The sequence below is a fragment of the Neolamprologus brichardi genome, chromosome 8 (assembly GCF_056152115.1).
Source record: "Neolamprologus brichardi isolate AB-2024 chromosome 8, ASM5615211v1, whole genome shotgun sequence".
Lineage (NCBI taxonomy): Eukaryota > Metazoa > Chordata > Actinopteri > Cichliformes > Cichlidae > Neolamprologus > Neolamprologus brichardi.
Window position 1 is genome coordinate 8,786,321 of NC_142111.1, and position 25,713 is coordinate 8,812,033.

The following is a 25,713-nucleotide window of genomic DNA, read 5'->3' on the forward strand; positions in this document are numbered from 1 at the left end:
TTGTGTCATTGCAGTGAAACTTTTATGCTCGCTGTTAGATATGGTAAAATGGTAAATGGCCTGTATTTGTATGGCGCTTTACTAGTACCTAAGGACCCCAAAGCGCTTTACACAACCAGTCATGCACCCATTCACACACACATTCACACACTGGTGATGGCAAGCTACATTGTAGCCACAGCCACCCTGGGGCGCACTGACAGAGGCGAGGCTGCCGGACACTGGCGCCACCGGGCCAAATATATAAAATTAATGTCAAAAAAGAAATCTAATCATAGCTTTGAATGAAATATTCTTGCAATTATAGTTTTCCAGTGTGACTTTGATCCCCTGTGTACAGCTTTAGTGTGCCCCTTCCTGCTGCTTTATTGAAACCCCTTGTTTGTCGTGGCTGGCAAAACATAAATAAGTGATCAGTAATTGTTTTGTGGTTCTGTGGCCAAAAATCAATTAACACACCTCCCCAGCAATAATTTCCTCCGCTGACTTAAACACAAGCTCCCTCTAGGTTAGTCATCAGGCCTAATTGAGACCTGGGGAACTCCACTGAAGGATGATTTCATTTTTAGCTGCTTTGGAGTTGTTTTACAGTAAATTCCCTGTCTGGTGACTAAGATGTCATTCATGCATTAGCCCAAACTGAAAAGAGTTGACATATTCCTTTAGTCAGATATTTGTCCAGTTAGGGATTATTACAACTTTCACTTGAAGCACCAGGCTGCTTTTCTACTCCTTGAATGAGATCTTCACAGTGCCCAGGTGAGAGCAGCAGGTGTGGGGAATAATCGGAGACCCACCCAGTATGCCACGGGCCCTGAGCCTAAGCTGTCGTCCATTGTTTCAGGCTTGCTGAAGAGGAGCAGAGAAACAGGACAATTATGACATTATGGCTGGGTGGCTGAGCAGCAGTCCCAGCTGGTGGGAAACAGAAGGGAGAAATGGGCAACCAGAGAGCAACTGTTCCCACAGGAAAGCAATCCACCACATGGAAAGACTATGTTCTTCTTTTGTGGGTGATGATGGATGCTTGACTAGAGCTGTAATGATCTGATCCAATTCAGCTCAAGATTCGACGCAGACGAACTTGTTTTTTGTTTTGTTTTTTTTCTCATATTCACAACCATTAACTATAACTTACACAGATAAACATCAGGCACAGTGTCAGCACTCGTCATCGGGGCTCATCCTCAGTACGTGTATTTTTGCAGTTAATGGATGACATTTATTAAACTCTTATTAGTATACTCATGCCTCAGCCAATTTAGGACTGTAGTCTCATTTAGCTGTTGGGTTTGACTTCTGTCAACCAATGGAGATTGACATAAGTGAGCAACATATAAAACAAAGGCAAAACAACAAGGATGGATAAACTGGATGGATGGATGGACAGAAAACCAAAAATATCAAGGCAACATAATTCAATAGATTTTTGAGCTTCTGAACTTTTTACTGTTTTTATTGACTTGAGTTACAGTAAGCCCTGTGCAGTTAACAATGAAATATTTGGTTTGGCAAAGATTTTTAATACCAGACACTCTTCTTGATTGAGGCTCTCATTTATATGGGCTTTGGAGGGGCACTGAAAACACACTAGCTTGCAGTTCACACTCATGAAAATGGAGGGGACACAGCTGAAAGTTAGCTACAACGTTATGTGTTTCCATAGTGTAGGGGATAACATGTTTGGCACACAAGCAAAAGGCAACTTTGCAACTGTACGACAACATAAGAGATTGGGACCACGCTGGTCCCAATCGCTGGTCCCAATCGCTGGTCCCAATCGCTGGTCCCAATCGCTTGTCCCAATCGCTGGTCCCAATCGCTGGTCCCAATCGCTGGTCCCAATCTCGGATAAATGGAGCGTTGCATCTGGGATAAAAATTTGGGTTAAACCACATATGGATGGCAATCTTCTGAAGAAGTTAAGGGAGCAGCTGAAAGTTGTAAAGGCAAATTTATATGTTAATTTTTAAAGACTCTGTGAGAATTTCTGTGTTTGCTGAGGCTATTGGAGCTAGAATTTTATTGTTAGTCCCACAGGAATACTGTTAGCTGAATAAGAAAAATAAAGCAAAGTCCACAACAGCAATCACGTGTTTGTCAATTTTTTTGTTCTTTGTTTTTTTGTTTTAAGGGTGTGGGATCATTTTAGTGAAACACAGTTCCATCATACAACAATGCATGATGATCATTCCAGTACTTTAATAATCAAAGCTCACATTGTTGCAATGAAACTGATATAATAAAATTATTTATGTGGTTTTTTAGTAACTTTTTCTAGAACCTTAAATTATGAAAATGATTTGTGTGCTTATAGTAGGCCTACAAGGTCCCTAATTGGTTGTTCCATGTCCACTTGAGAAGTAAAAGATTAACTAAATTAGGGTCAATCTCTTTCTAAATGTAGTACACATGTTGCCCCAAATAAAAATGGCAAGGACTGATTCAGTTTTTATTCTGCTTATATTCTTATTATACAGCAATTAATACACAATTTGATTTAATTAAAAGTAGGATTGACACATAATTACACATAAATTCTGTTAAATGTGTGTTAAAATGTGCTACAAGTGCGACAGTGCATTTATTTTTAGGTTATTGTTAATACATTTCTTCTAGAGTGCTCCATCATCTTATAAAGACCCTTACATGTACTGCTGCTTCAGAGATGGCATAATATGAAATATAAAATATGCTTTACCTTTGCTGGAAATTATGCACTTGTTGATCACTGTAGGCTCTCTCATTAGAGACACATACAAGTGACCATCGCGCTGACGTTTTTAACCAATCAAGAGCTTTTGCCTATTTAGTAATAAGCTCATTTATGCCTTTTGACTGTTAATAATTTTTGTGTAACATTAACATTAACATTGATTTAAACAGTCTAATTTCTTTTAGTGTACTACTTTTTAAAAATAGTTTAGATTTATTGATGGCACCCGCTCATGTAATATCTAAGCTGCATTCCTGTTTAGTTACACTACTTCCAGGTGCTTTTGTCTCTCGCATCATTGCCCTATCCCCTAAACCTGACCACTTTTGACTTCAAAGCAAAGGTGTGTTGTTCCCTCTCCACACTAAGGAGAGTGTCATGGGAGAATGACCCGGCGAGAGGCTGATCAAGCCCCAGGACAATGTGGAGTCACCTGAGAGGAGAGGTCATAGCATTCCACTGTAAAGGCTGAGTGGCCCTACGATGCTAAGACAAGAAGTCATCACATGCCTGAGAGAAAGAACCTGTTTCACAGTCTCAGCTACAGACCTTGCAGCACACAACAAACCATGAGAACAAAACTGGTGAAAACGATTTAACCAGTGAAATCTTTAAAAGGGAAAAAACACTTACCTTCTTCACTAGATGTCGACTTACAGTCCTGCATAAAATGTAAGCTTTAAAATATAATAATGGTCACTTGGTGCCATTATACTGTTATTATAGTATTCCTACTTTAATCTCTGCATTTCACTTGGGCTACAATAACAATCTTTTATCCTAAACATTTACGTCAGGGTGCTTGCGTTGCTTTTTAAGGGTCAGCATGTCTGCCCTCTGTGCTGTCCAGTTGCATACCTGAACTCACACAGTCAGTAATAAAGTAAGACCTCCTTTGATCTGATGTCCCACCCAGAGGCTTCTCCCTCCACGTAGACAATACTCTAATTCATTACTGAACCTGCCTCTTCAAAGCTGAACCACTCTGCACTGGGAAACCTTAAACTTAGGCCCCCAGATAGGCTCCTGAAACCCCCCCAGGTAGTGAGGTGGTGGCTGGGCGAGTCCACGTAAGTCACGGCAGCCTGCACATATCTCTTCCTCAGCCTTGCAGCACCACACCTATCCCCCTCAGGTGATGGGTGGATTATTGGGCATTGGTATTTCAGCATTTTTTGGTCCAGCTACAAACACGCCCACTTAGCGTGGGAAAATGTCACCATCATTTTTATGCGAATTCCTGTCAGATTGTTTCAGTTAAGCGAGTTTTATATTTCTGGAACGCGATTACATAAGATTTGAACTATGCTTCACTTTTGATCTCAGGACAGGATATATGAAAAAAAAAGAGAGTGTAAGATGACCTGTACAAAAGATTAAAACTTTATGGTACAGGAAGAAGTTTGCATTCTTTACTGTTTTATCATATGTCTTGAAAGTATCAGCTTTCACTGAGACAGGTTTGTTGTTGCTGTGTAATCCCTTGTTGTGGGCTCAAATGGATGGCTGCTTGGGCACTTAGAAGCTCATTTAGCCACTTGAGGGAAACAGAAGTAGTTTGACTTGTTCATTAGGGTGACAGTTACGTTTGTGTTTCTCTCTGATCTGCAAAAAATTCCTATTCCCCAGGATTTTGGGGGGTGTTTTTTGCCTTTATTTGATTGGACAGTGAAGATTTTTCAGACAGGGAGACAGAGTGGGGCAAAACATGCAGGAAAAGGACACTGGCCCAGTCTACTGTATTGAGCCTTGTGGCATATGGTCACCTGTCCAACAAGGTGAGCTAAACATAATATAAGCGAATCATAAAGCATCAAAGCTTTAAAACTAAATGTGGAAAAGTATGCCAAGTTGAATTCAGAAATATAGGGATACGCTTACAGTACTACTAAAGTTAAACACAGTATTATTTAATTACATGGTCTTACATAACTTGATATGGTAAAGAGGAGATTTCCCCTTGGGTGCTAAGAAGTTGAAAGTGTCAGAAAAACCTGCGGCATCTCATTTTTCTTCTTCTCTGCCCCTGTTTACCCACTAACTTGCCAAGTCTGATGTCAGCCTTCTGCACACAGGGTCCCCGGGTGAGTGTACAGTTTCTGTTTTGACACCCATTCCTAATTACACATGTAAATGATTGATCACCTGGACTCGGCGGGGGCCGCGCTGATGGAAGTCCCTGTTGCACGGTGGCTCTGCAATTCTTTTTGTCAGCGTTCAGGACAGTCTCTTTTGCTGGGAGCAGTGGAAACAGATACCTGCAACTGCCTGCGAGAGCTGGGAGATTAAGTTCTGAGCAAGCCACCATTTGGACCAAATCGTCTCCCTGTTAACGGTCCTTGAGGAGCAAGTTGCACAGGTGCGGCTGGATATCTATGGCTCTTTGTTTGGTCTAATCCCACACAATTTAAACCAAGATTTGTCGCCTGCCCCTTTAAGCTGACTCCGTGACACCTGAGGGGCCTGGCCACTGAAAGCAGAGCTCAGCTACTTTTGTGATATGTGATTTGGCTAATTGATTTTGGAGTGGCCAGTCTGAGTGCCCAGAGGGAGGGGGGGAGGGGGGGGGCACAAAGATGTACTGTGATAGAAGCAGAGGCTGCTTCCTTTATGTGTAACAGGTGGTGAAATTAACCTGTGTCTACATTAGCTCTCTCCTTTCAATTGCAAGATGCTAAATACAAAATGCGGATGCTTGAACTCATATCATTAAGAAAATAAACAGTGGACCGAAGCCAGAAAGCGTGTAATGCTTTTACAGATGGGGTGAGAGCCTCTTGCTTCCCTCCTCTGCCCGGCAACAGCTGTGGATTTGTCTGGTGCTTTGACTCAGGTATGGAGCCAATCTGAGGGCCAGGAGGGTTTTAACCCCAATCTTCTCCTCCCTCGTCTCACAGCCTGGCACACATGGGCCTCGCAGCTGCACTTCCCATTGATCTACCAGGGGATGCTGGGATAGCTGGCTGGAGGGAGATAGATTGGAGGGGAAATGGCTTAATTGTCCTCACTCTCGCTGCTGGAATGCAAATAGCCCTCGCAACTGGCCTCCACTGCGAGGTGAGCCGAAAGTGGAGAAACCAAGGTCCCGCTTATTGTGGTGAGTCGGTAAAAACACATAATAAAAGCCAAAAATCACATCCAGGCTACTTTCAGTCCTGGCTCTCAGAGCTGCATCAGACAGTAGATTTCCATTCTTCAAACTTTAGGCTCTCTCCCCTTTGTTTTTGTCCAATACAGCAACATTTCATAATCACTTCAATGCCACTGCTGCTCGTCACACAGAGCCCAAACAGACAGGCAGGTGAAGGGTCACGATGAGTCACAGAGAATCGGTGAGGGATGAAAAGAGTTAAATGCTGGGGCGTATGTATCCTGTCTGACTTTGATCTCTGCCTCAGGTAGCTCTTTCACAGCCATCACTCTTAGCCAGGAGCTGATGGAAGGCTGCTCCCTGTGAGGACGGACTTGCTCAGACTGAGACTGTCTCCTTGCCGTGACAGACGAATGGCATGACATGTCAGGCATCTACACAAAAACTACACGCAAACAAAACCCTCAGTGGATTTCTGTGTTTATCTTTCTACTTGATTTGATTGTGTTCTCCTTTTTAGAATTTTTTCCCTTTTTTTTTTAATTACCAAATTAAACCGGTGGTTTAAGGATGCAGGGAGGGAGGGAGCGGAGAAGGCGTGTTTTGGTGAGGTTCAAAGATAAAACGAGACAGTCTTGAAGGCTTTGATGTTTCTTGGCAGGCTTTAGGCGGCCAATGACAATCTGATGATCTGGGAGCGCAGGCCTTTTTTTTTTTTTGAGACCATGCCCCATCCTGGCCCCAGTCGTCTAGCCCTGCAGTTACAAACGCTTTAATGTGACAAGGTTAAACACCTGAAGTACTGCAGCAAAATGTCACAATGAAACCAAGGTCAGGGGAGCAACTTTAATCTTGGGATAGCTTTCTAGTTGAACAGTCTGCTCATTTATTTATGACAGTTTAAAGCATAAAGAGTCCTCTTCATTCGTCAATTTATTCTCAAGGAAAATCATCAGTGTCAAATCTGCTTTAATCAATATCTTCATATTGAGACTTGATCATCACAGGACTACTGAACTGAACTGAAGGGTGCTGCCTGCTTGTTGTGACAACCCTACGGAGAATTATCTCCAGATGTCGCTCTCAGCTCTGTTAAGATTTATAACCTTCTTAAACTCACTTTGTTGGTTTTCAGGAACAAAGTTTATTGTTTTGGTTCACTCCCACTGTTGTAGTCTGTGTGCATGTCAAGGATTTAGCAGCTACAGAATCAGGCACAGGAGCTGGTAGTTGAAAACAGAATTAAAAGTATGGATAATTTATATGTTCATATATTTCTGTATATATACTATGTTACATATACTTTATGTAGGATATCACTCTTACATGCTGTGCTGTATAATTATAGATTTTTTTCCTGAGCTTTATCACAGTTGTCGTTTCATAATAACCTAAACAGGAGGAGAGAGAATTTGTCATTGTCCAGCTTAAACTGCCTCACTCTGTGCTGAGTGCTGTCTGTCATAGTGGCACCTTGGCACAATATATTTGTCATGTGACCAACATTTTTTTCCTTATTGATAGAAGTTTGTACTCGACATCCTTTTGCAAAAAATAAGTACCCCCCATGATTCGTTAGCTTGTAGCAGCACCTTTAGCAGCAATAACTTGGTAACTTGAAGCCATTGTTTTCCATATGACTTTATGACTCCCTCGCATTGCTGTGGAGGAATTTTGGAGGAAGTCTTTCTGTAATCGTACCGTCACAAACTTTAACATCTAACACGCTAACTGAGCCCTGTAGAGTCTGATATGTAGCTCTTGAGGGATCAGAACTGTCAAAGCCTCTGCTTTTATAAAGGTGCTCACACTTGCTGATGATCAGTTAATAAAGTGCATTTGATTAGCAGCACCCACCTGCTCCTTAACCTCTAAATTCCTATGGAAGCAGTAAAGGTACAGGATAGAATCTGTACTGTACACATCATTGTTCCTATTTTATATGTACACTTTACTGATTTTTTTTTAATTTTCTTTTTAAATTTAAAAAGGAGCACATGATACTTCCAAGACGCATTTCTTAATATCAATTTGCCAAGCTTTTCTCCGAGAGATGTTGTCATTTGATAGGCAGCCCAGTAGAGGCAGGGTGCTGCAGGGGCATTGTGTCTTGTTGTAGGTCACAATGGAACTTAACACTTGACAGAGCCAGGGCTTGTTGTCAGGAGCTAAACTTGATCCAGTCAAGTTGTTCCCAGTGAAGAGATATAAAGAAAGGGCTTTGACCTCACGGCTGTGAAAGATCTATATGGGGCCAAATATTAATTCCCTTATTAAAGGATAGTCATGCATAATAGGCGATCTGCTGTAGGTGTTTCTGCTTTACTGGAAACTTGTTTTGACACTTAGTTTACATGTTCCTTGTCAGAAATTCTCACAAGATCCTCGTCGATGGGAGATAGAGGTTACAGCCGTGTCTCTCAACCTGGAGCCGCTGCCCATGTGATCCATTCTGCTGCTCAGACAGGCGTCCCATCCTCCACGGTTTGTCATCCCCGTCACCTCTGGCATTTCAAACCGATGCTTGTCTTGCACACAGTTGCCCTGCAGACCACAAAAGGAGTTCAAGTTACCAGAGGGGCAGGTAATTTCAGATGGATAATCCTTGGACCTGGTAAACCGGTCTTTAACAGGACCTAGTGTCTAAACCTGGCAACCCTGAGCCCTGTGTCATTGTATGTTGATCGGGTGTGCATCTGTGATTCCCCCAAGGGAAATCATCGCCCAGTGTTTTTATCATTTCTACCTCCCATCACCTCATCTGCTCTCGACTGAGAGAAAAAGTGTTTTGCTTTTTTTATTGTGATGCTGTGCATATTTTATTTTCTTACTTGTCTAAACATATGCAGCTTGTTAAACCTGTGGGCCTTTGTTGTGACTTAATGAGTGCTGTGAATCTTTTTATTGTTTAAGAAGGAGATTTATGGCCTGGAGATGTTCTCTGTCAAAATCACTGTTGATAAAAAATAATATTAATAAAAAATACTGCTTGAATCTAGCGTCACGTGTCTTCAGAAATGTTGTAAAGGCCTGTGATGCCATCCCATCAGCCGTTTCGACCTCAGTTAAACTCATGTGCATGTCAGCCACCCAGCCACAGGATTTTCTCTCTTTCTCTGGAGCCGCTGCCACCCTCCTGTCGCCTCCACTGATCCATGCCAGCTTCAAGCTTTTGTTGTTCTGCCCGCCTCCCTTGGTACTGGGGGCAAGATTTACAGTGGAAAAATATAGTATATTTTTTCCCCCATGTTGAGCTGGTGAGTCTGGAATGTGTGTTTGGGCAAGATTTTGCGAGGAGTGTGAAAAAACAACAGAGCTGTAAACACCGAGGGTAGACCCATACTGGCTTCTTTGTTCCAGATGTGGAGCAGGCCTGGAGATGTACCTCTATACACTCCCACTGCCTGTCCATCAGCTGGGCTCTCACTGTATCCATGTGGACAGGTTAGTGCCTGCTGACACAGTGGCATTTTCATGGAGAGATAAGTGCGTGCACTGGTCACGGTGTGCGCCCACAGTCAGAATAATACCAACTGGGTATTTTGAGCCGCCACCAAACCAGAGAAGAAGGCTGGAAGAAAGAAAAAAAATCAGCAATGCATAATTTACCCATATGCCAAATGCAAATGAAGCCATTTAAATCAGATGCCCCCGTGTGCCATCAAGCTCAGGCTGCACTAGAATGGTTCATCCTGCATATTGCGGCTAACGGTTTCCTGAAGGATTTTTATTTATATCTTTTTCTTTTTTCTTTTCTTTCTTTCTTTTTGTACAGAGTTGCCTAGACATCTGTATTTAACCAGTCAGTTTTAAGTTTAAGTTTAACCGTGAGCGGCAGTGGGCGATGCTGCTGTCATCTGCTGTCTGGCAACAATTATGCCAATGATGAATTCAATGCTCGAGTCAAGATTGGAAAACCAGGCACATTCCGGCATTTCCCACGCAACAATATTCACTTCGAGTCACTTTAGCTTTTAGATTTAATTGTACGTGTGTCTTTTTCCTCTGAGCTATTCAGGCTATCTACCCATTTCTCTATGTCCTGTGTCCCCTTTTCTCGTTTCGTCTTTATTTTGGTGCCGAATTTTTACAAATAGCTCAATAAATGGGTCGGATTAAAATCTAAAAAAAAATAAAATTCACTTGTAATTGCACAAAAATGGGTCATAAGAACTATAACTGCTATAATAATGTATATTTTGGATCTTTGGGCTATTTTAGTCTGAATATTTCGCAAAGAATTCATCAAGAAAAAGATCCTTTCTCTCTGCATTTTAATTATTTGAAGATGCTGAATAGTAATATTAGCATTTTTCTCTTTCCATTTTATTGATTGCTAGCACACTGGTATATTTAATTATTTATTTATTGATTGGCTCCAAAACTTTTTTTAGTAAAAAAAAAAAGTGAAAACAGAATAGAATTAATTTAATTAAATTGCAAATAATAATACCTAGACTGCAGACACGAACGTTTTCACAAAACTACCTTATTAAACAAAACTTATTGAAAATTATATATTTACGAACGAAAACATGTTGAATTTAAGGAGGAAAGACATATTTGTATTTGAATTTTTTTTTTTAAAAAAACTTAGTTGTAAGTTTCATTATTCGAAAATGAGGAGATTATTTAAAAAAAGGTATCATGAACTTGAAGTGGTGAGTGGTGAGCTGTTCTGTTGTGAAATTATAAATAACATTTAAATTAATGAGCAATGGGGGAAACATGAAACCGCAGTCCGTCTTCTCTGTGGTTCGAATGGCAAAACCAAATTTCATGAGGAAATTGCGTGATGAAAAAAATAATCCAATGAGCAGGTGTTTTATTTTTAGTCAGAGGAACCAGTGAGTACACATTAGATCTGTGTGTACACGGCACTGGAATGATGCTGATCATGTGACACAGCTGAACTCTGTGGGCCCTCACAGGCTGCCAGCAACTGCACGGCACTTAAGGAATGAGGATCCGGCCGGTGCAGATATGAGTGTTTCTGTGTGATGACTTCGCCTGGAGGTGAGATTAAGGCTGTTCATCCTCAGCTCCACTCTGGAACCTTCTCTCTTCTCTACTTCTTTCGTTATTTTCTTTTTTCCTGGGGCAAAGAACAGTCAGAAAAATGTCAGGCCTATTGTCTGCACAGATGAAACACAGCCGCCTCGTTCGGACACGTTCTTATTTTTTATTTTTTTTATTTTTTCCGGCAAACCAGGAAGCTTTCTTCAATCCTAACACTTAAAATACGAAAGCATGCACATATGCGACATACATATTCCTCAATCTCACAGATTGATTTAAGAAAATCCTGGGATGTTGTTTCTGATCCATTCCTAGTTGGATAATTGTGTCAAAGCACGCCTCAGCTTCAGAGCCATCAGGCTGTGCCGCTTAAATTGGACATGTGGGTCTTTATTCGGGTCTATTATGTGCTGAGTCGAGCCTGTGATAATAAATCCTTGCATCCACTTCTCGGGGTGTGCGGGGGGTCATGGACTGTCATTCTGTATCTGGGCTTCAGCTCAGCTCCAGCAGCACAGGGTTACTTGTAGAACAAGACGTGCCACAGTGGGGAAGATCACAGTGGCGGCAGTTGCCTGGGAGTGTGTGTTTTTTCTGGTGTGTACACAAAGAACACTGTCACTCTGCATTAGAGATGGACAAACTCGATCGGTTTGCGTGCGTGTGTGTAAGAGAGAGAGAGAGAGAGAGGGAGAGAGAGAGAGAGAGAGCGAGTACACCTATGTCAAACACACCTCTGCAGATTTGACGCTCATGCGCATTGTGCAGCACAGTAAGACGCCAGTAAGTCTGGGCTGCATTCAGGAGTGTGACTGTTTCTAACATCATCCCTGTGCGTGTATTAATAGAGCAACGGCGAGGATCCATCCCTGCCCTATGACTGCAGGGCCCGCCTTTGTTCTTTATCGGTAATACAGGCATAATTACAAACCTTAAAGAGCCTCCTCACCTTGCTTTCTCCCTTCCCTTAGCTCTGACACACATCCAGGAAGTGCCTAAGACCAGAGCTGTGCCTGTATACAGGGCCATGCCTTCAAAAAATTAAACTGAGGCCGTGGGTTGTGCGGTGCGCAATGGTGTTTTAAGCCGTGAAAGCAACACCTGTTCCAAAAGTCACATCAGTTCCCTCCAACTCCAATCTCCACGCTGCAGTAACACAATAATGTTGCAGTAAAACGCCAATGGACGTAATACCTCTAATTTCCCAGAGACCATTTCCATTTACAACTCTTATGTGTGAAGCCAGCGTCGCCCACAATATGAAACTGGCCTCACTGCCGATTTTTTTTCTCTTCTTTTATTGTGACTGAAATTTGACTGTGATAATAATTTGTGGCTTTGTTCTGGCTGGCTGCATGGCTGAGGCCTGTGGGGAGATTTGGGAAGCAGTCCAGCCCCCAGCAGGCCCTTTAATGCTGCTGGATTCCCAGTAGTTTCAGGCAGGGTAGGGACATGACCAAAATGACGGGGTTGGACAGCAGCGCAGCACCACACTCAACCCACCAAACACTCTGTTTATAATTTCGCTGCAGCTTATATGTGATTTATCTGCGATCTGTATCAAACTGTGCTGTAAAACGTGGTTTTATTGAAAGCAAAAGCCTCGGTAGCCGCAGTAGCTTTTTCGTAGTAGTCGATTGAGACTGCAGCTCCAGACTGAAACAGGCATGCCTGAAAATATAGAAACAGTTATTACTACTTCGGCCTGTTGCCACAGTTGTCTCTCCATCTGCATCCACGTGCACCTTCTAGATTTTGCTGACCAAGCAGTTGCAATTCTGCCCTCTTTTGGCAAGTTTCCCTTGTTTTATAAACCTTATCGTGTGGTGACAATATGAGTGACGTGTGGGCTGACTCTTTTTTTCTTAGTTTCACAGATCAAAATAAATAAATACCGGACTTTGTTATTCTTTGTCTTCTATTTCTCCCTCTGGTTTCCAGGGTATGGAAATATGTCTGGAAATATTTGTCACATTCACACATCTACAGTAGCCAGAACCTTATAAGACTAATAAATGACACATACTTTAAAAAAATGTGTGTCACTGAATCTCTGTGTATTATTGCCCGTATTTCCCTGCGTTTAAATTGACTGTAGAAGCATTACACAAGCTAAAATAATGAAAATATGATATTTTAATGAGCATTAAATGAACAAAAACATTTCCTGCTACACTTTAATAAATAAATAAAGCGTGCTTTGTAAGCAGTTGTATATGTACTTGCATATAAACACCATTTATTAAGATTTTTTAAGTGTTTGTTGCAATATCAAAGAATGAATTTCCAAATACTGGAAAATGTCTCTCGACGATTTTAGAGTTAGTTCAGGGGTTATTCGCAGTAAACTACTACATTTTTTTAATTCTTTTTTTTTCTGGCAGCACAGTGCAGGAATGTCGTTGAGTACACTGCTGAAATTTAGAAATTAAACTTTTTGTCGCAGATTTGATGCAGGAAGAATTTATTAGAAACTTCGTTTGCCTTAATTTCGATTATTAAAACCAGAAGAAAAACATTGGAGCTTTGGAAAAAGAACCAGCGTTCACAATTCCGACCTTAATCTTGATCATTAACGCCACATAAGAATGAGCTAAACTTAACATGATGTTTTCTCTGCTGGTTATTAAATTGCTTATACCCCCGAATGAGTCCGATTCGTTCTGTAAAAGAGCGTCGGGCACATGGAAACACACAAACACATATTATTCAATAAATAAAGTCAAATAAATTTCATTTGGCTCGTTTTTTCTCTCTTTTTCAAATTCTCAAAATTAGATTATTGTCCCGGGAGTTGTTGTTAATATTGCTTAATGGAGAAAGGAATAAATAGCAATTATATTTATTTGCTAATCAATGGAAGGAGGTGCCTCTGGGCTGCAGAGCTGCATCCTGCAGCCCAGTTCTATCATATGTTAATGAAGTTAATGGCGGAGCTTCAGTGACAGCCGGCTGCCGAAGACCAATCAGAGAGCTTGTAGATGGAAGCCAGTGTGAGTTTGAGATTCTGCAGGCAGGAGGTGTTTGAAGAACCATGTGAGCTCTGTTCGTGATGTAAAGACGGATCCTTTCGCTTTTATTTGATTTGTTTGACTCCCCGACAGTTATGAGCATGCACCCCGCAACTTGTAACCACTGGGGGCTCTTTTCTCGCTGATGATGCGTTGGAGTTACGCGTGGATTTCTTCCAGGCTGTCCGACAGAACTCATGAAACCCTCTTCAGAGCGACGGTTTGTGGACTTGCGCATTAGCTAATGATGTCTGTGGGTTTTATCCCTGACAGTCTGAATGGCTCAGATCCCTCCAAGTCGGCCTTTCTAGAATTCGGACACGGACACTCGACGCACCAGCAGCACTCCTCCGGACTCTCTCACGTTTATCCGGTTCACGGCTTGCAAGCTGCTGGCCATTCCCAGCACGAAAGCCCTTTTCCTGGTACCGCGTCCTATGGCCGCTCTTTGGGCTACGCCTACCCCGGCACGGTGAACACTCATCCCCCGTCCGCTTACATGCCCTACCAACACAGCAATCACAGCAACAGCAACAGTGTGACCCACAGCAGATTAGAGCACACAGGTACGTGAGAAAATCACTGAACTGTTGTAAATCATTAACGGCCATAAACTGATATGCCTTAAGTCTATTTGCGCACATGGCAAGGGAGAGGGGGGGAGCGCATTTAGATGTGTAGTGAGTTGATTATATATATATATATATATATATATATATATATATATATATATATATATATATATATATATATATATATATAGAGAGAGAGAGAGAGAGAGAGAGAGAGAGAGAGAGAGAGAGAGAGAGAGCGAGATAGATAGATAGATAGATAGATAGATAGATATATTTATTTATTTATTTATTTATTTTAATGCAAAGATTTACTAAAAACAAAATTCGTGGAGGCACGTTCACATTGGGGTATTTTTATTATTATTAATGCAGAAATAATAAAGGATTAAGTCTCGGTAGGGTGTTCTACTTTGCCTTGTTATATAAGAAAGATATGCAGTCGCATTAAATATTAATTATTATATTAATAATTTTCTGTGAGTATCGTCTGGGCCTACCATAGGAACCCCTATTGTTAATGCACATTAACCCAGGGGTGTCGGAATAAAACCGTCCTTTCATCCTTGTGTGTATGATAATTTGCTGCGTGTGTTGTTGGCATTAGGGCCTTCTGATCCAGAAAGCTTAGAAGTGTAAACATTGCCACGTGAAGCTTGCACTAAGATGTTCCGTCCAGATTAAGGTAGAATTTGGGAGCATTAGATTAATATCTGATGCTCAAATATAATTCGTTTCAGGCCCTGGCGTTTTGTGTTGGCGTCCAGGGCCTATCAGATGCAGTATCCGGGGACTACCATTTGTATGCATTAAGGCTGTAAAACCGAACTACTCCTCTGGTCTTCGTGTTGTTTGAAACTGTAGGTTTTGCTCAGAGACCACGTTCAAAGCTTGTCCAATGGGACTTTTAAGCTTTGGTTTGACGGACATGATGAAAACTCCTAAATCGCACGTCTTCCTCTGCTCAAACTCTGTGCTCTGTGTTTCATCTTCAAGACCACGACAAGTCCGCTGTGATTGAAGGCAGAGACATTCGTCTAAACGGAAAAGGGAAGAAAATTCGCAAGCCTCGGACCATCTACTCCAGTCTGCAGCTGCAGGCTCTGCACCAGCGCTTCCAGCAGACACAGTATCTGGCCTTACCGGAGCGCGCAGACCTTGCGGCAAAGCTGGGGCTCACACAAACTCAGGTAGGCCTTAAACGCATCACTTTGCGAGGCTCTCTATCGTTTATGCACTATATTAACTAATAACCGGATTATTTAGGAGGATGTAGTGAAAGCTAGAAATAGTCAATATATTATGGTTAAAATGACTCCCTTGCAAAGTTTCCACTCCTTGTATAGACTAATAATTTCTATACAACAATTTTGAATCAGTGTGACTTATGGTCGACTGAATAAAATATATGTATTAGTGAAAGAGGATAGTGTTGGATATTATTGAAAAGAAATACTTGCAGCATTATCGAGGATCACAGCAATTTCATACCCCTATCCCTTAATGCATTCCTTATTTACTTAATTTCTGGCTGTATCTCTTTTGTCATTTGCGGTCCTTGAAGTGTTTTTGTGATCAGTGGCTGCAGTAGGAACAAAATTACCAAAAGGAGGAAAAAAATATATGCAAAAGCAGTGGTTGGCAGATGTTTTGCAGTAGTTTATTATAGAGCATTAAACCAGCCCCTAACAATGAGATATGCTTGTATTTATTCGTTTTTACGTGCTTTTTTACGGTGTAGTTGTAAGTCTTTCACGTACCTATAGGCCACACAAGCACACATGCACACGCACTATAATAATTACACGCGTTTCCAAGACAAACAGGTGCACGTGTCAACTGACCCCCCTCGGATGGGACAAAAATGAGACCTTTGGATCACTTTTTTTGTTTCAGTTGAGTTCTAAAGTTAAACGATTAAGTCGTCAGAGTTTTAAAATAGAAGATAAACAATATTGTGAAATCCACCCTGTCATCTCAGCCGCCTCCTGCACTTTATTCTTAATCCCTGAACACTTCTCCCGACAATTATCTCCCAGTTGTTCTGCCATTCGTGTGGTTGTTGGTGCTGTTGTTGTTGCCTAGATATCCAGCGGGCTCTTTGGTGCTTTCTTTTTTTTAATGAATATTCACACCATTGTTCTCGGGTATAAAAATAGCCATCATGAACTGAACCCACAAAAATTTTCGCTGACCTATAACGGCGCGTTTGGAGCCGCTTTTATTTCACAATTCTCTCAGTCCCGGCTTGTCGCTGTCACACTCATGCATCACTAGACTTATAAAACAGCGAACAATAAAAGGGCTTAGCTTTAATGGGTAACAAGTGCCACTCATCTGCAAGGCTGAATAGCTAACTGTGCGCCAAGATTAGGCCTGCGACTTGCAAAAACAACCCCAAAAGATGAGTTATTATGAGTTTTACTTTCTTTATTGCTCACAGTGTTCCCTTCGGGGTAGTTTATGATGAAAAGAGCACCGAGTTTAATGCGGGGGAAATATGCTCATAAAAAGAAAACGACAATGAGATTTCTTTTATATTGCTGCTGATTGTTAACTGCAGTGACAATTATGCCCATTTTCTCTTTTGTTCTCCCACTTTAGGTGAAAATATGGTTTCAAAATAAGCGCTCCAAGTACAAAAAGATCATGAAGCATGGCAGCGGATCAGAGGGAGAACATCTCCACGGCACCAGCTCCATCTCTCCCTGCTCGCCCGCATTGCCACAGCTATGGGAGGTCTCCATGGCGAACAAAGGAGGCCCGGTCCATCCGAGCAGTTACATGAACAGTTTCGGTCACTGGTATCCGAATCATCACCCTCATCATCAGGACGCGATGCACAGGCCTCAGATGATGTGAGTGGACAGTTTTTGGACACTTGAGTCCATCGGGCTGCACTGAACTTGCTGGTGCCTCCAGATGCCTCCTCTCAGAACTGAGAGTTAAGGAGACCTTGTTTATATTCACTGTATTTTGTGTGTGTTTTGAATTTTAGAATTCTCACTACAAGAAATATTCAGACATCAAAGAAAAAAGGGGGGGGGGGGGGGGGCGTTATATCACTGCAAGCTAGTGTTGCAGGGTCTGACATCAGTGAAACGTGGGTTTGTGTGTGCAGTTTAAAAGACATTCTGGATAAAAGAACTTTTTTCAAATATACTGTGTCCGTGCGTCTGCTTTATTAGCCAGCAGTTAACCAGCTGTCACTTTATTGTCACCAAATGTCTTTGCTTAGGCTTCTTTATCTTCCCGTCACTTTCAGGTAATTTCAAAAGAAAGATGGAATTGCCGGTTCCTTAAAGAAGCTTGGATTAGTAACAACCGGTGCTATGAGACACTGACAAACACAAGCTTAAACTCTTCAGAGCTTTCTGAGCACTGCACAGCTCAGCCTGTGCCAGAATAAAAGCTGTCTTTTGTCCATCAACACTCCTGAACTGCGATTCACAAAAACCTGCGACCCTGCTTGAATTTCGACAGCCATTGTCAAAACACCTGGGGATTGATTTCCGTTAGACAATAAGCAAATATCGGCCCTGGTATCTTTTTTCGGTTTCGTAGGCTGTTTTGGTTTTACCGTGCACGTTTGACTGGGCTCGATATAAATCGAAAGGAAGGCTGTTCCCTTACAGGAAAGCAGTTGTTTCCAGCTGAGACAAAAAAGAGAGGGTGGGATCCGAGTGGCCACCTTTACGCACCGTGGCTGAGTTTTAACGTAACATTTCTGCACAGGATAAAAACTCTAAGACACGTGCTGTTCAAATGCTTTTATCTGAAAGCCAATATTACTGCTAAAAATACCTTTAATATTATTCAAAAAATAACATTTCACTGCATTTTTATTGCTTGTTTTGGGTGTTTGTTATAAAATGTGTCTAGTCTAAAAACACACAGTTGTGTGCGTTTAAAGACGTTCAAGGGATTATCCACCATCCATCTTTTTTCATCATCAAAGTGGAGAGCGCAGATGACGTGCAAGAAAGCATTTTTACAATATTTCCCTTATTTTCCAGTAAGATCAAAAAGCAAACTCGCCCTTATCATAACCAGATGATAAATGGCTGCTCTGCTCTGACAATAAACTTCGCCTGATTTATAGTCTTTCGAAATGATTTGCTAATTCTAGTGCTTAGACTGTTTAAACACAGAGAATTAGCTATTTATACCTTTGCAAACAGTCGGGGCTGATGCTCTTGATTAAATGGAGAACTGATTTCTGCTTAATGAAGCTTAGAGAAACAGCCAGTGACTTCTTTTTGTCTTTTTCATTCATCACTCTGCTGCTTCAAACTGCCTGGCAAACATTAGTTATCTTTTTTTTCCTGATGTCACACTCAGGGTTTAAAAAAATAAAGTGAAGCCTTTTGGAAATATTTATCCTGAACTTGTATTGCTGAAAATTCTGCATATTTTAGTTGTGTGGTGTAAGGATTTTCATGCCTCATGCTGAAGTAGAGAAGTTCCCAGAAAATGCATTCATAATAATCCAGACAGCCACCTTTCATAATTCTAAACAAAAGCTAAGTGAACTTCTAGTGGAGCACCTGGTAAAAACAAGCTTTAGTTGCAAAACAGCCTCTTTAGATACAAAAACATGTAAAATAACACCCATTTCTAGCTGCATGTCCACACCAAGTCACCAGAACACTCAGTCGCACAGCGTGCAATCAGCCCTGCCTTACCTAGTCAGAGAAGTGGCGCCTTGTTCAGGAGCTCTAAAGCCTTCTGTGGTGCTCCTGTGAAGAACAAAGCCACACCATAGCCCCGTGTTTTCGCTCCTCCGAGCTGATTTTCTCACATAACGACAAGCATTGTGTTACATTAACATCTCCTTCTTTATATATATATACACCCTCGTGCCCTTTTCCTCATTCCTGATGATTATGTGCCTTGTTAAACATGCGGACCCAGGGAAGAAGAGGCGAGCATTGCTGAAGCAAGTGACGGGGCATCAGGGAAAATTATAGGCAATTTCACATCTCCAGATTAGAATAATGGGCTTGTGGAGTTGGACAGAGAAGAGTAGGACCTTTCAAATGGGGGGGCAATTATCATGCAGGCGGATTGAAGAGAAAGTGAAAAGACTCCTGGTGTAATAGACAGGCTAAAGAGGAGGGCGGGTGGAAGCTGGGGTGGTGGGTTGAAGGGTAATGATAAAGCCAAGTCTGACTGTATCAGTGATGTGGATGGTCTGGGTTATCAGATACGAACTGTCTGATGGGTTTTAATTGCAGGATAGCAATAAGAGGGAAAATAGCTTGTTATTAAATCCCACTTGCTTTGAATGGGTGAATGGCATAGCAGGTCTCTGGGGTGATTATTGTTATTAACTTGAGTGATCTGACATCTCGGGTAATTGTGAGCAGCTTCCCTGTTAGAGAGAGTGAATGCATGATTTGGTTTCGTCTGAAGGAAGGCCTGGCTTACTCTGTGGCATGATGCACACAGAGTCTGGAGGGATTACAAAGACAATGCAGGCAGAAAGGTATGTACACTGACTCACACTTAGATTCAGTGAATTCAATTCGAGCATGCCTGGGTTATCATAAATGAAAGTGTGGGAAAATATAGTTTCCTTATCTCCTTTTCAGCATTTGACAGTCTTTAAATCCTGAGTTTTCATTTATAGGCCAAGGTAAGATGCACAAAGGTCTCCTCGTGGCTTCATCGGGTTGTGACGACTGGCTGTGAAGCATCAACACACAGCCCGGCCCAGCCATGGCCTGAGGTCAGGCAGGGTTCACAAGTCCGCAGCTGTCAAGAATGCCTTTCTCCCATCATTTCATCCAGGTTTGCAGCAAAATGGAGAGCATGAGTGATCCTAATGCAGCCAAGGCCCAGCCCATGCAGGGACTCAGTGCAGGACAGCTGCTGAGAGTCTTTCCATGGATACATTTGAGTTGCCGACCTCCGCATCAACCCGTTTTGCTGCACCCTGGGGACAAGTGCTGACACCACACTGTTGATTGTTGCAGTGGGAAAAAGGAGAAGAAGGGTTACAGCGGCCTGAGCAACAGCTCTATTTAGGGTGCTGTGATGTCGTGCCATGCAGGATCACATTCAAGTTCAACAGTTCACCTCCACCTCCGTGGCTACTTACACTTGTTGATGTTTAGGCATGACATACATCGACATGTCCTACAGCCCACACACACAAGTGCACAAATGTTTCCCCTGACAGCTACGGCCGAGGCCCACACATGCTGAGGGAGCCGCTGAAGGGAGGTCACATGTGCTCTTGATGAGATTTCATTGATATTAAAAGGCAATAGTAATCATAGTGCTTTTGTCAAATCAGCACAGGGCACCGACATGATGACTGAAGCCATAGGCAACTGGTGTTGGGTTCAGAGAAATAAGCCAAGAGGACATTAGGGAAACAGAACTGGGAGCTGTGATACATTTCACTGTTTACAGCAGAATTATGAGAGAATGTGTGTGAAGTCTGGCAGAAACTTTGAGGATAAACGTAATCTCTAAACACACTACAAAGGGTGTGGAAAAACACTTGGTTTTTATTACAGCTTAATGACAATTACGTGGGAAATATATCCCAATATTTTAAAGTATAAACTCTTTTTCTACAGCCCAATACTTATTATTATAGCTGCCATTATATTTCTTAATATCCCTCAGATTTACATTATCTGAGTCAATATAGCTGTGTGTTTATTTATTCTTTTTTAATTAAAAATTAAATGTAAAATAATTAAACAATTTGAAAACATAGTTTATATCGAACAACAACAACGACAATAATAATATAATAATAATTATTATTATTATTATTGTTTTATCCCTACAAGTTTTTCTGATTACCGATTTATAATAATATTAATAATAATAATGATTATTATTATTTTAGTTTAAAGTTCTTTTCTTATTGTAAATTGCGTTAATTTACTATTTTCCAATATTGCACTTTGAGGTTTCCGTTTGGCTAATATAGCTAAATTATCCATGGTTTAATTTCCTAACATAAAACTATTTATTAATTAGAAACGAGAATTATTATTTTTAAAGCTGATATCAGTATTAAGCCTTATTCAAACATTTTTTTTATTCCTGTCTCAGGTAAATTGAGAAATCAGCGAAATTATTTAGGGAAACCCGACATCATGTTGTAATGAAGTTTCATACATTAAGAGCTCCACTCATGGAGGCATATCATTCTTGTTACTAGAAGCAGTAGAAAAGGTTATAAACCTCTCACACCCCTAGCCCCTGCCCCACCCTACGTTTTCTCTCAGTGCGTAATGGCGCTTTGGTGGTCCATGTGGATAAGCTCGCCATTAGCGGCTCTCCATCATGTCAGTTTTGGGCTGCATATTTAATAACGCAGGGTTTATGTGGCCAAACCGAGGTTATTGTCCACTGTCGTTATTTATTAGCTGACGCAAGGGTCGAGGCTGGGGAAGGGGGTGGTGTGTAGCGGGGGAAGCTGTTTTTTTCTTCTTCTTCTTCTTCTTTTCCTGTGACAGCCTTATTGTAGCTGTCACAACAGTCGCTGTCGTGTTTATGAAGCGTCTCTCAGGTAATTCATATAGGTGTTTTCCCCCAGCTTTTGTGAACGCACACACAGCCGAGCCTGTTTTATGTTATCACCTGGGAAAGCCCTTTTGTGAGATAAAAATGTGTCTTTTATGTCACTGTGTGAATGACGGTAGCGAAGGCGAGGAGACCTAGTCTGCCAACGCAAAAGGAATGAATAAAACTTTAAACGGGTGCGCGCACTCCCCCACGCACACAAACGCGCTTGTGTTTTGTAGTACCTTCAATATTTGGCACTGTTTCCGTCCATTCTTATGCGCGTTCATACGCGCGTGGGAGATTCCCCTCGGAACAGTCTTGCTTCACCTAACCACCCCCCCCCCCCCCTCCCCCACTAACACACATACACACTGAACTCTGTCTTGTTATCTGGCAGCAGAATCGTAATAAAACTGAGTGACTCCAATGTGTCTACACGTCAGCGCGCCACTAAATCCCAAGAAAGCCGCAGTGTACCTGCGCCTGTAACAGCAGACGCCTCTCGGCACGATGTTGGCACTGGCCAGTTTAGAAGTTGAAATAAAGTTACGTAAAATATATATAGTAAATATATTAAATATACATTTAAAGCATAGGCCACCGCCTGCATATTTGTTGTTCTTTACACATGTCCGTATAAGCTGTAATTATAATGTCTGCTTCCAGCGCAAATAAATCTTCCACAGTTCAATCCAGTTCAAACTGGTTTGAAAATGCGTCGCAGTTTAAGGTGACATAAACTGAAAACACTGAGACGTGTGCACGGTTTTCCAGTGCGTCTCTCGACAGGCTCTTTATGAAAGGGGCTTCACACACCACGTACAATTAACACCTTTATTCAATTGACAGGAAGGCAACAAGTGGACTAATTACATGAATATAAAAAAACAAAAAACAAAGAAGGTTTTTGAAAGCACCACAGTGCAGTCGTTCCGTTTGAACAAATATGATCATAGTGGTTCTGCATATAAACACGTATTTACAGCCTTCGACATTTTGTACAAATCCATATAAATATGACCTGAGTTGTTTTGAGCGCTCTCTACAAACCCACAAGATTTGATGTAGCATGGATCAACCGCACAGTTTTGTTTTTTTGTTTTTCTTTTTGCTATTATTCGGTTTGTGTATAGGCATCTTATTTATTTTAAAAAAAAAACTTGCATATTTACCATTTATTCATTTACAAAAGAAGGTAAGGAAAAAACTGAAGCGATAAATAATTTAAAAACACGCCAGATGTCCGTTAAATATGCTGCCACAAGTGATCAGAAATCCCTTATGTGCTTTTGTGAATGGAAACCCAGTTCTGAAACATTCTTGATCATCTAAAAAAAAACAAAAAAAAAAAACACAGCAATGTTTCATCTCAGGTTTGTCTCCCGGTCCAGTCATCGTTTTCTCTGCAGAGTCATTGTGGAGAGACCTCGTTTGAAATAAGACCGAAGACAGAAATCTGCTCTTGAGTCAGTGTTAATAAACAGCTCCCACGCTTTGCTGCGGGACTGGGTGGTGCACGGCTCCCGGGTGTTGTAGGTGTGATCCCTGCTGGTACCAGTGGTTATTATAATCCTCCAGGTACGGCGGCGATGAACTGTGCGTCGGCTGCGGCACCTGAGGTCTGCTGATCGGGGTGTTCTGAGGGGTGCTGTTGTTGTCCCAGACTGCGGGCGATGGCGGGGAGTTGCAGGCCATGGAGTCGCTGGCATTGGGGCTGTGCTCCAAGGGAACCTCGCCGTTTTTGTACAGCTTCTTGAACTTGGATCTCCGGTTCTGGAACCAGATCTTGACCTAAGAATCAGAGGATCAGCATTAACTGTTATGTTAAAATGTTTGTGATGATTCTAGTTTATTCAAAGAGTGTTTAACTTCAGGATAACAGCGCATTTAATTGTTAATCGTTTACCTAAATTAGGGATATCCAGTGCAGACACAAAAGCATATATGCTCTGCGTAATTACGCACCAGGGTGTTATTAAAGGTTACATTATTGGCCATACTGGGGAAACCCTGATTCACGTGACTTTAAAGCGCTGATCAGTTGGAAAATGTGAGGTGTTTACAGGTGGCTTACCTGCGTCTGAGTGAGGCCAAGCTGAGCCGCCAGCTCCGCTCTTTCAGGCAGGGCGAGGTATTGTGCCTTCTGGAAGCGTCTCTGCAGAGCAGCAAGCTGGTAGCTAGAGTAGATCGTCCTCGGCTTGCGAATCTTTTTCGGCTTTCCATTTACCATACGAACCTCCGGCTCTGGCTCTTCTTTCACTGCAAATAAATAAATACATACACACATAAATAAATAAATATTGACCACTGAATAAAACTTCGAGCGGCCTCAAAGGCTTAAACATGAAACACCAGGAAAATAAAATTTAAAAAAAACAAACAAAACGGTAGCAGTCTCACGGTAGTAAGACATTTGGCGATATGGGAATTTAGCCAGGGAGGGGGGAAAACAACAACTGAGAATAATTTTCCTAAATCAAAATAATAATAAAAAAAAAATCTCCTCAGTTGAAAACACAAGTATGGCACTTTAGTAAGAACATCGGAGGCAAAGAAGGAAACCAAATTGTAACTGTTCACGCTTTAAAAACATCTTTTTGTCTAAACTTCAAAGGTTAAACGTTGGTAACATTAAAAATTTATGAAGTGAATATATTACCATCTCTAACCCTTACCGGTTTATGCACACCTATTAATTGCTGTTTCAGTCCAGGGTAGGCAATTATAACACCACAGTAGCATAAAACGGCACACTACAACTGGACAAATGTTATATTTTACGCATGACTGCACAAGAAATAAAATAATCAATGAGCACCACGTTGCTTTTATATTTGTAATACTTTTATGTTTGGATTACTTGGATATCTACCAATTGTTATCAAATCAAAATGACAAAATGTGCGGCAAGTTGGCATTCAAATAGGAAATAAAGTTTATAATGAAATGTAACTTGTTATAAGGGATGCCTCTTTAAAAATAAAAAAAAAGTCCAACCAGATCATGCAAGAGGGCAACAAGTGATTAAATTTAAAGTTGGCGTAGATCACATTATGCACACTGGAGATATACAAAACAAAACACAGCTTGTGATTATCTCTTCATTTACCTGAGCCCGGAGGTGAAGCTTGCAGGTGATCTCTGTTGTAATGTCCGTACTGTCTGTAGCTATTCGTGTATGGGTATTCAGATTTGGTGGCGTACGCTCCAGCAGCTCCCATTCCGTTCAGATTAAACTGGTGATGGTAAGAGTTCATGGGCTGCCCGTACGGCTGACTCTGATAATATTCATGATGGCCGTGGGCCGTCTGTCCACTGTAGTAGCCCATGTCCGTCACGGACGACTCGGGCAGAGTAGGGGAGTCCTTAGAGTTCGGATGGCAACTCATAGATCCTGGGAGATCGGTCAAAATACTCGCAATCTTCTTCTCGTACGTCTGTCCGGCGCTCATTGTGAAAGCAGTCCCCCCAGAATAAAGAAAGTCCACTGGTGGATCCTTTCTTCTGCGGATTGTGCAAAGCAAATTCGCGACGCAGAACTGCTGTGTGCGCGCTCTTTGAACGCACGACTGTGACGAGCCTATAGTCCACTGAAACTCTTCCAACTGCAGAAACTTGGTTGTGGCATTGCTCTGCCCCTGTGACACAGTTATAAAGAACTGAGCTAGTGCTGGCTTCCTATTGGTTCCACTGCCCCCTCTCCTCCTCCTCCTTTGCGCTCCGGGCGAAGCCTTGGCGAAAGCCAGCCTTTAGCTAAGAGCGCGTATGTGC

At 41.8% G+C, this 25,713-nt stretch overlaps 2 protein-coding genes and 1 long non-coding RNA gene across 3 annotated transcripts; 1 reads left to right on the forward strand and 2 right to left on the reverse strand.

Moving 5' to 3' along the window:
• Positions 1-1,486: 1,486 nt before the first annotated feature.
• On the reverse strand, positions 1,487-19,215 carry LOC118454924 (uncharacterized). Its single transcript, XR_004843950.2, has 3 exons — positions 19,095-19,215; positions 8,233-8,351; positions 1,487-1,869 (listed from the first exon to the last, which is right to left on the reverse strand). It is a non-coding gene; the product is annotated as an uncharacterized LOC118454924 (long non-coding RNA).
• Positions 13,797-17,502, forward strand: dlx4b (distal-less homeobox 4b). The gene is made up of 3 exons (XM_006800988.3): positions 13,797-14,403; positions 15,406-15,599; positions 17,014-17,502. The coding sequence occupies exons 1-3, from the start codon at positions 14,082-14,084 to the stop codon at positions 17,269-17,271; spliced, it is 774 nt and encodes a 257-aa protein (XP_006801051.1). The 5' UTR covers positions 13,797-14,081; the 3' UTR covers positions 17,272-17,502.
• A 3,577-nt stretch (positions 19,216-22,792) lies between the features above and the next one.
• On the reverse strand, positions 22,793-25,555 carry dlx3b (distal-less homeobox 3b). Its single transcript, XM_006800989.3, has 3 exons — positions 25,052-25,555; positions 24,017-24,201; positions 22,793-23,733 (listed from the first exon to the last, which is right to left on the reverse strand). The coding sequence occupies exons 1-3, from the start codon at positions 25,392-25,394 to the stop codon at positions 23,416-23,418; spliced, it is 846 nt and encodes a 281-aa protein (XP_006801052.2). The 5' UTR covers positions 25,395-25,555; the 3' UTR covers positions 22,793-23,415.
• Positions 25,556-25,713: the final 158 nt, after the last annotated feature.

Coding starts and splice junctions, on each gene's coding strand:
- dlx3b (XM_006800989.3), bottom strand. CDS start 25,394: ATGAGCGCCGGACAGACGTACGAGAAGAAGATTGCGAGTATTTTGACC. Junction 24,202..25,051: donor AGCTTCACCTCCGGGCTCAG/GTAAATGAAGAG, acceptor ATTTATTTGCAG/TGAAAGAAGAGCCAGAGCCG. Junction 23,734..24,016: donor TTGGCCTCACTCAGACGCAG/GTAAGCCACCTG, acceptor TCTGATTCTTAG/GTCAAGATCTGGTTCCAGAA.
- dlx4b (XM_006800988.3), top strand. CDS start 14,082: ATGATGTCTGTGGGTTTTATCCCTGACAGTCTGAATGGCTCAGATCCC. Junction 14,404..15,405: donor CAGCAGATTAGAGCACACAG/GTACGTGAGAAA, acceptor TTCATCTTCAAG/ACCACGACAAGTCCGCTGTG. Junction 15,600..17,013: donor TGGGGCTCACACAAACTCAG/GTAGGCCTTAAA, acceptor CTCCCACTTTAG/GTGAAAATATGGTTTCAAAA.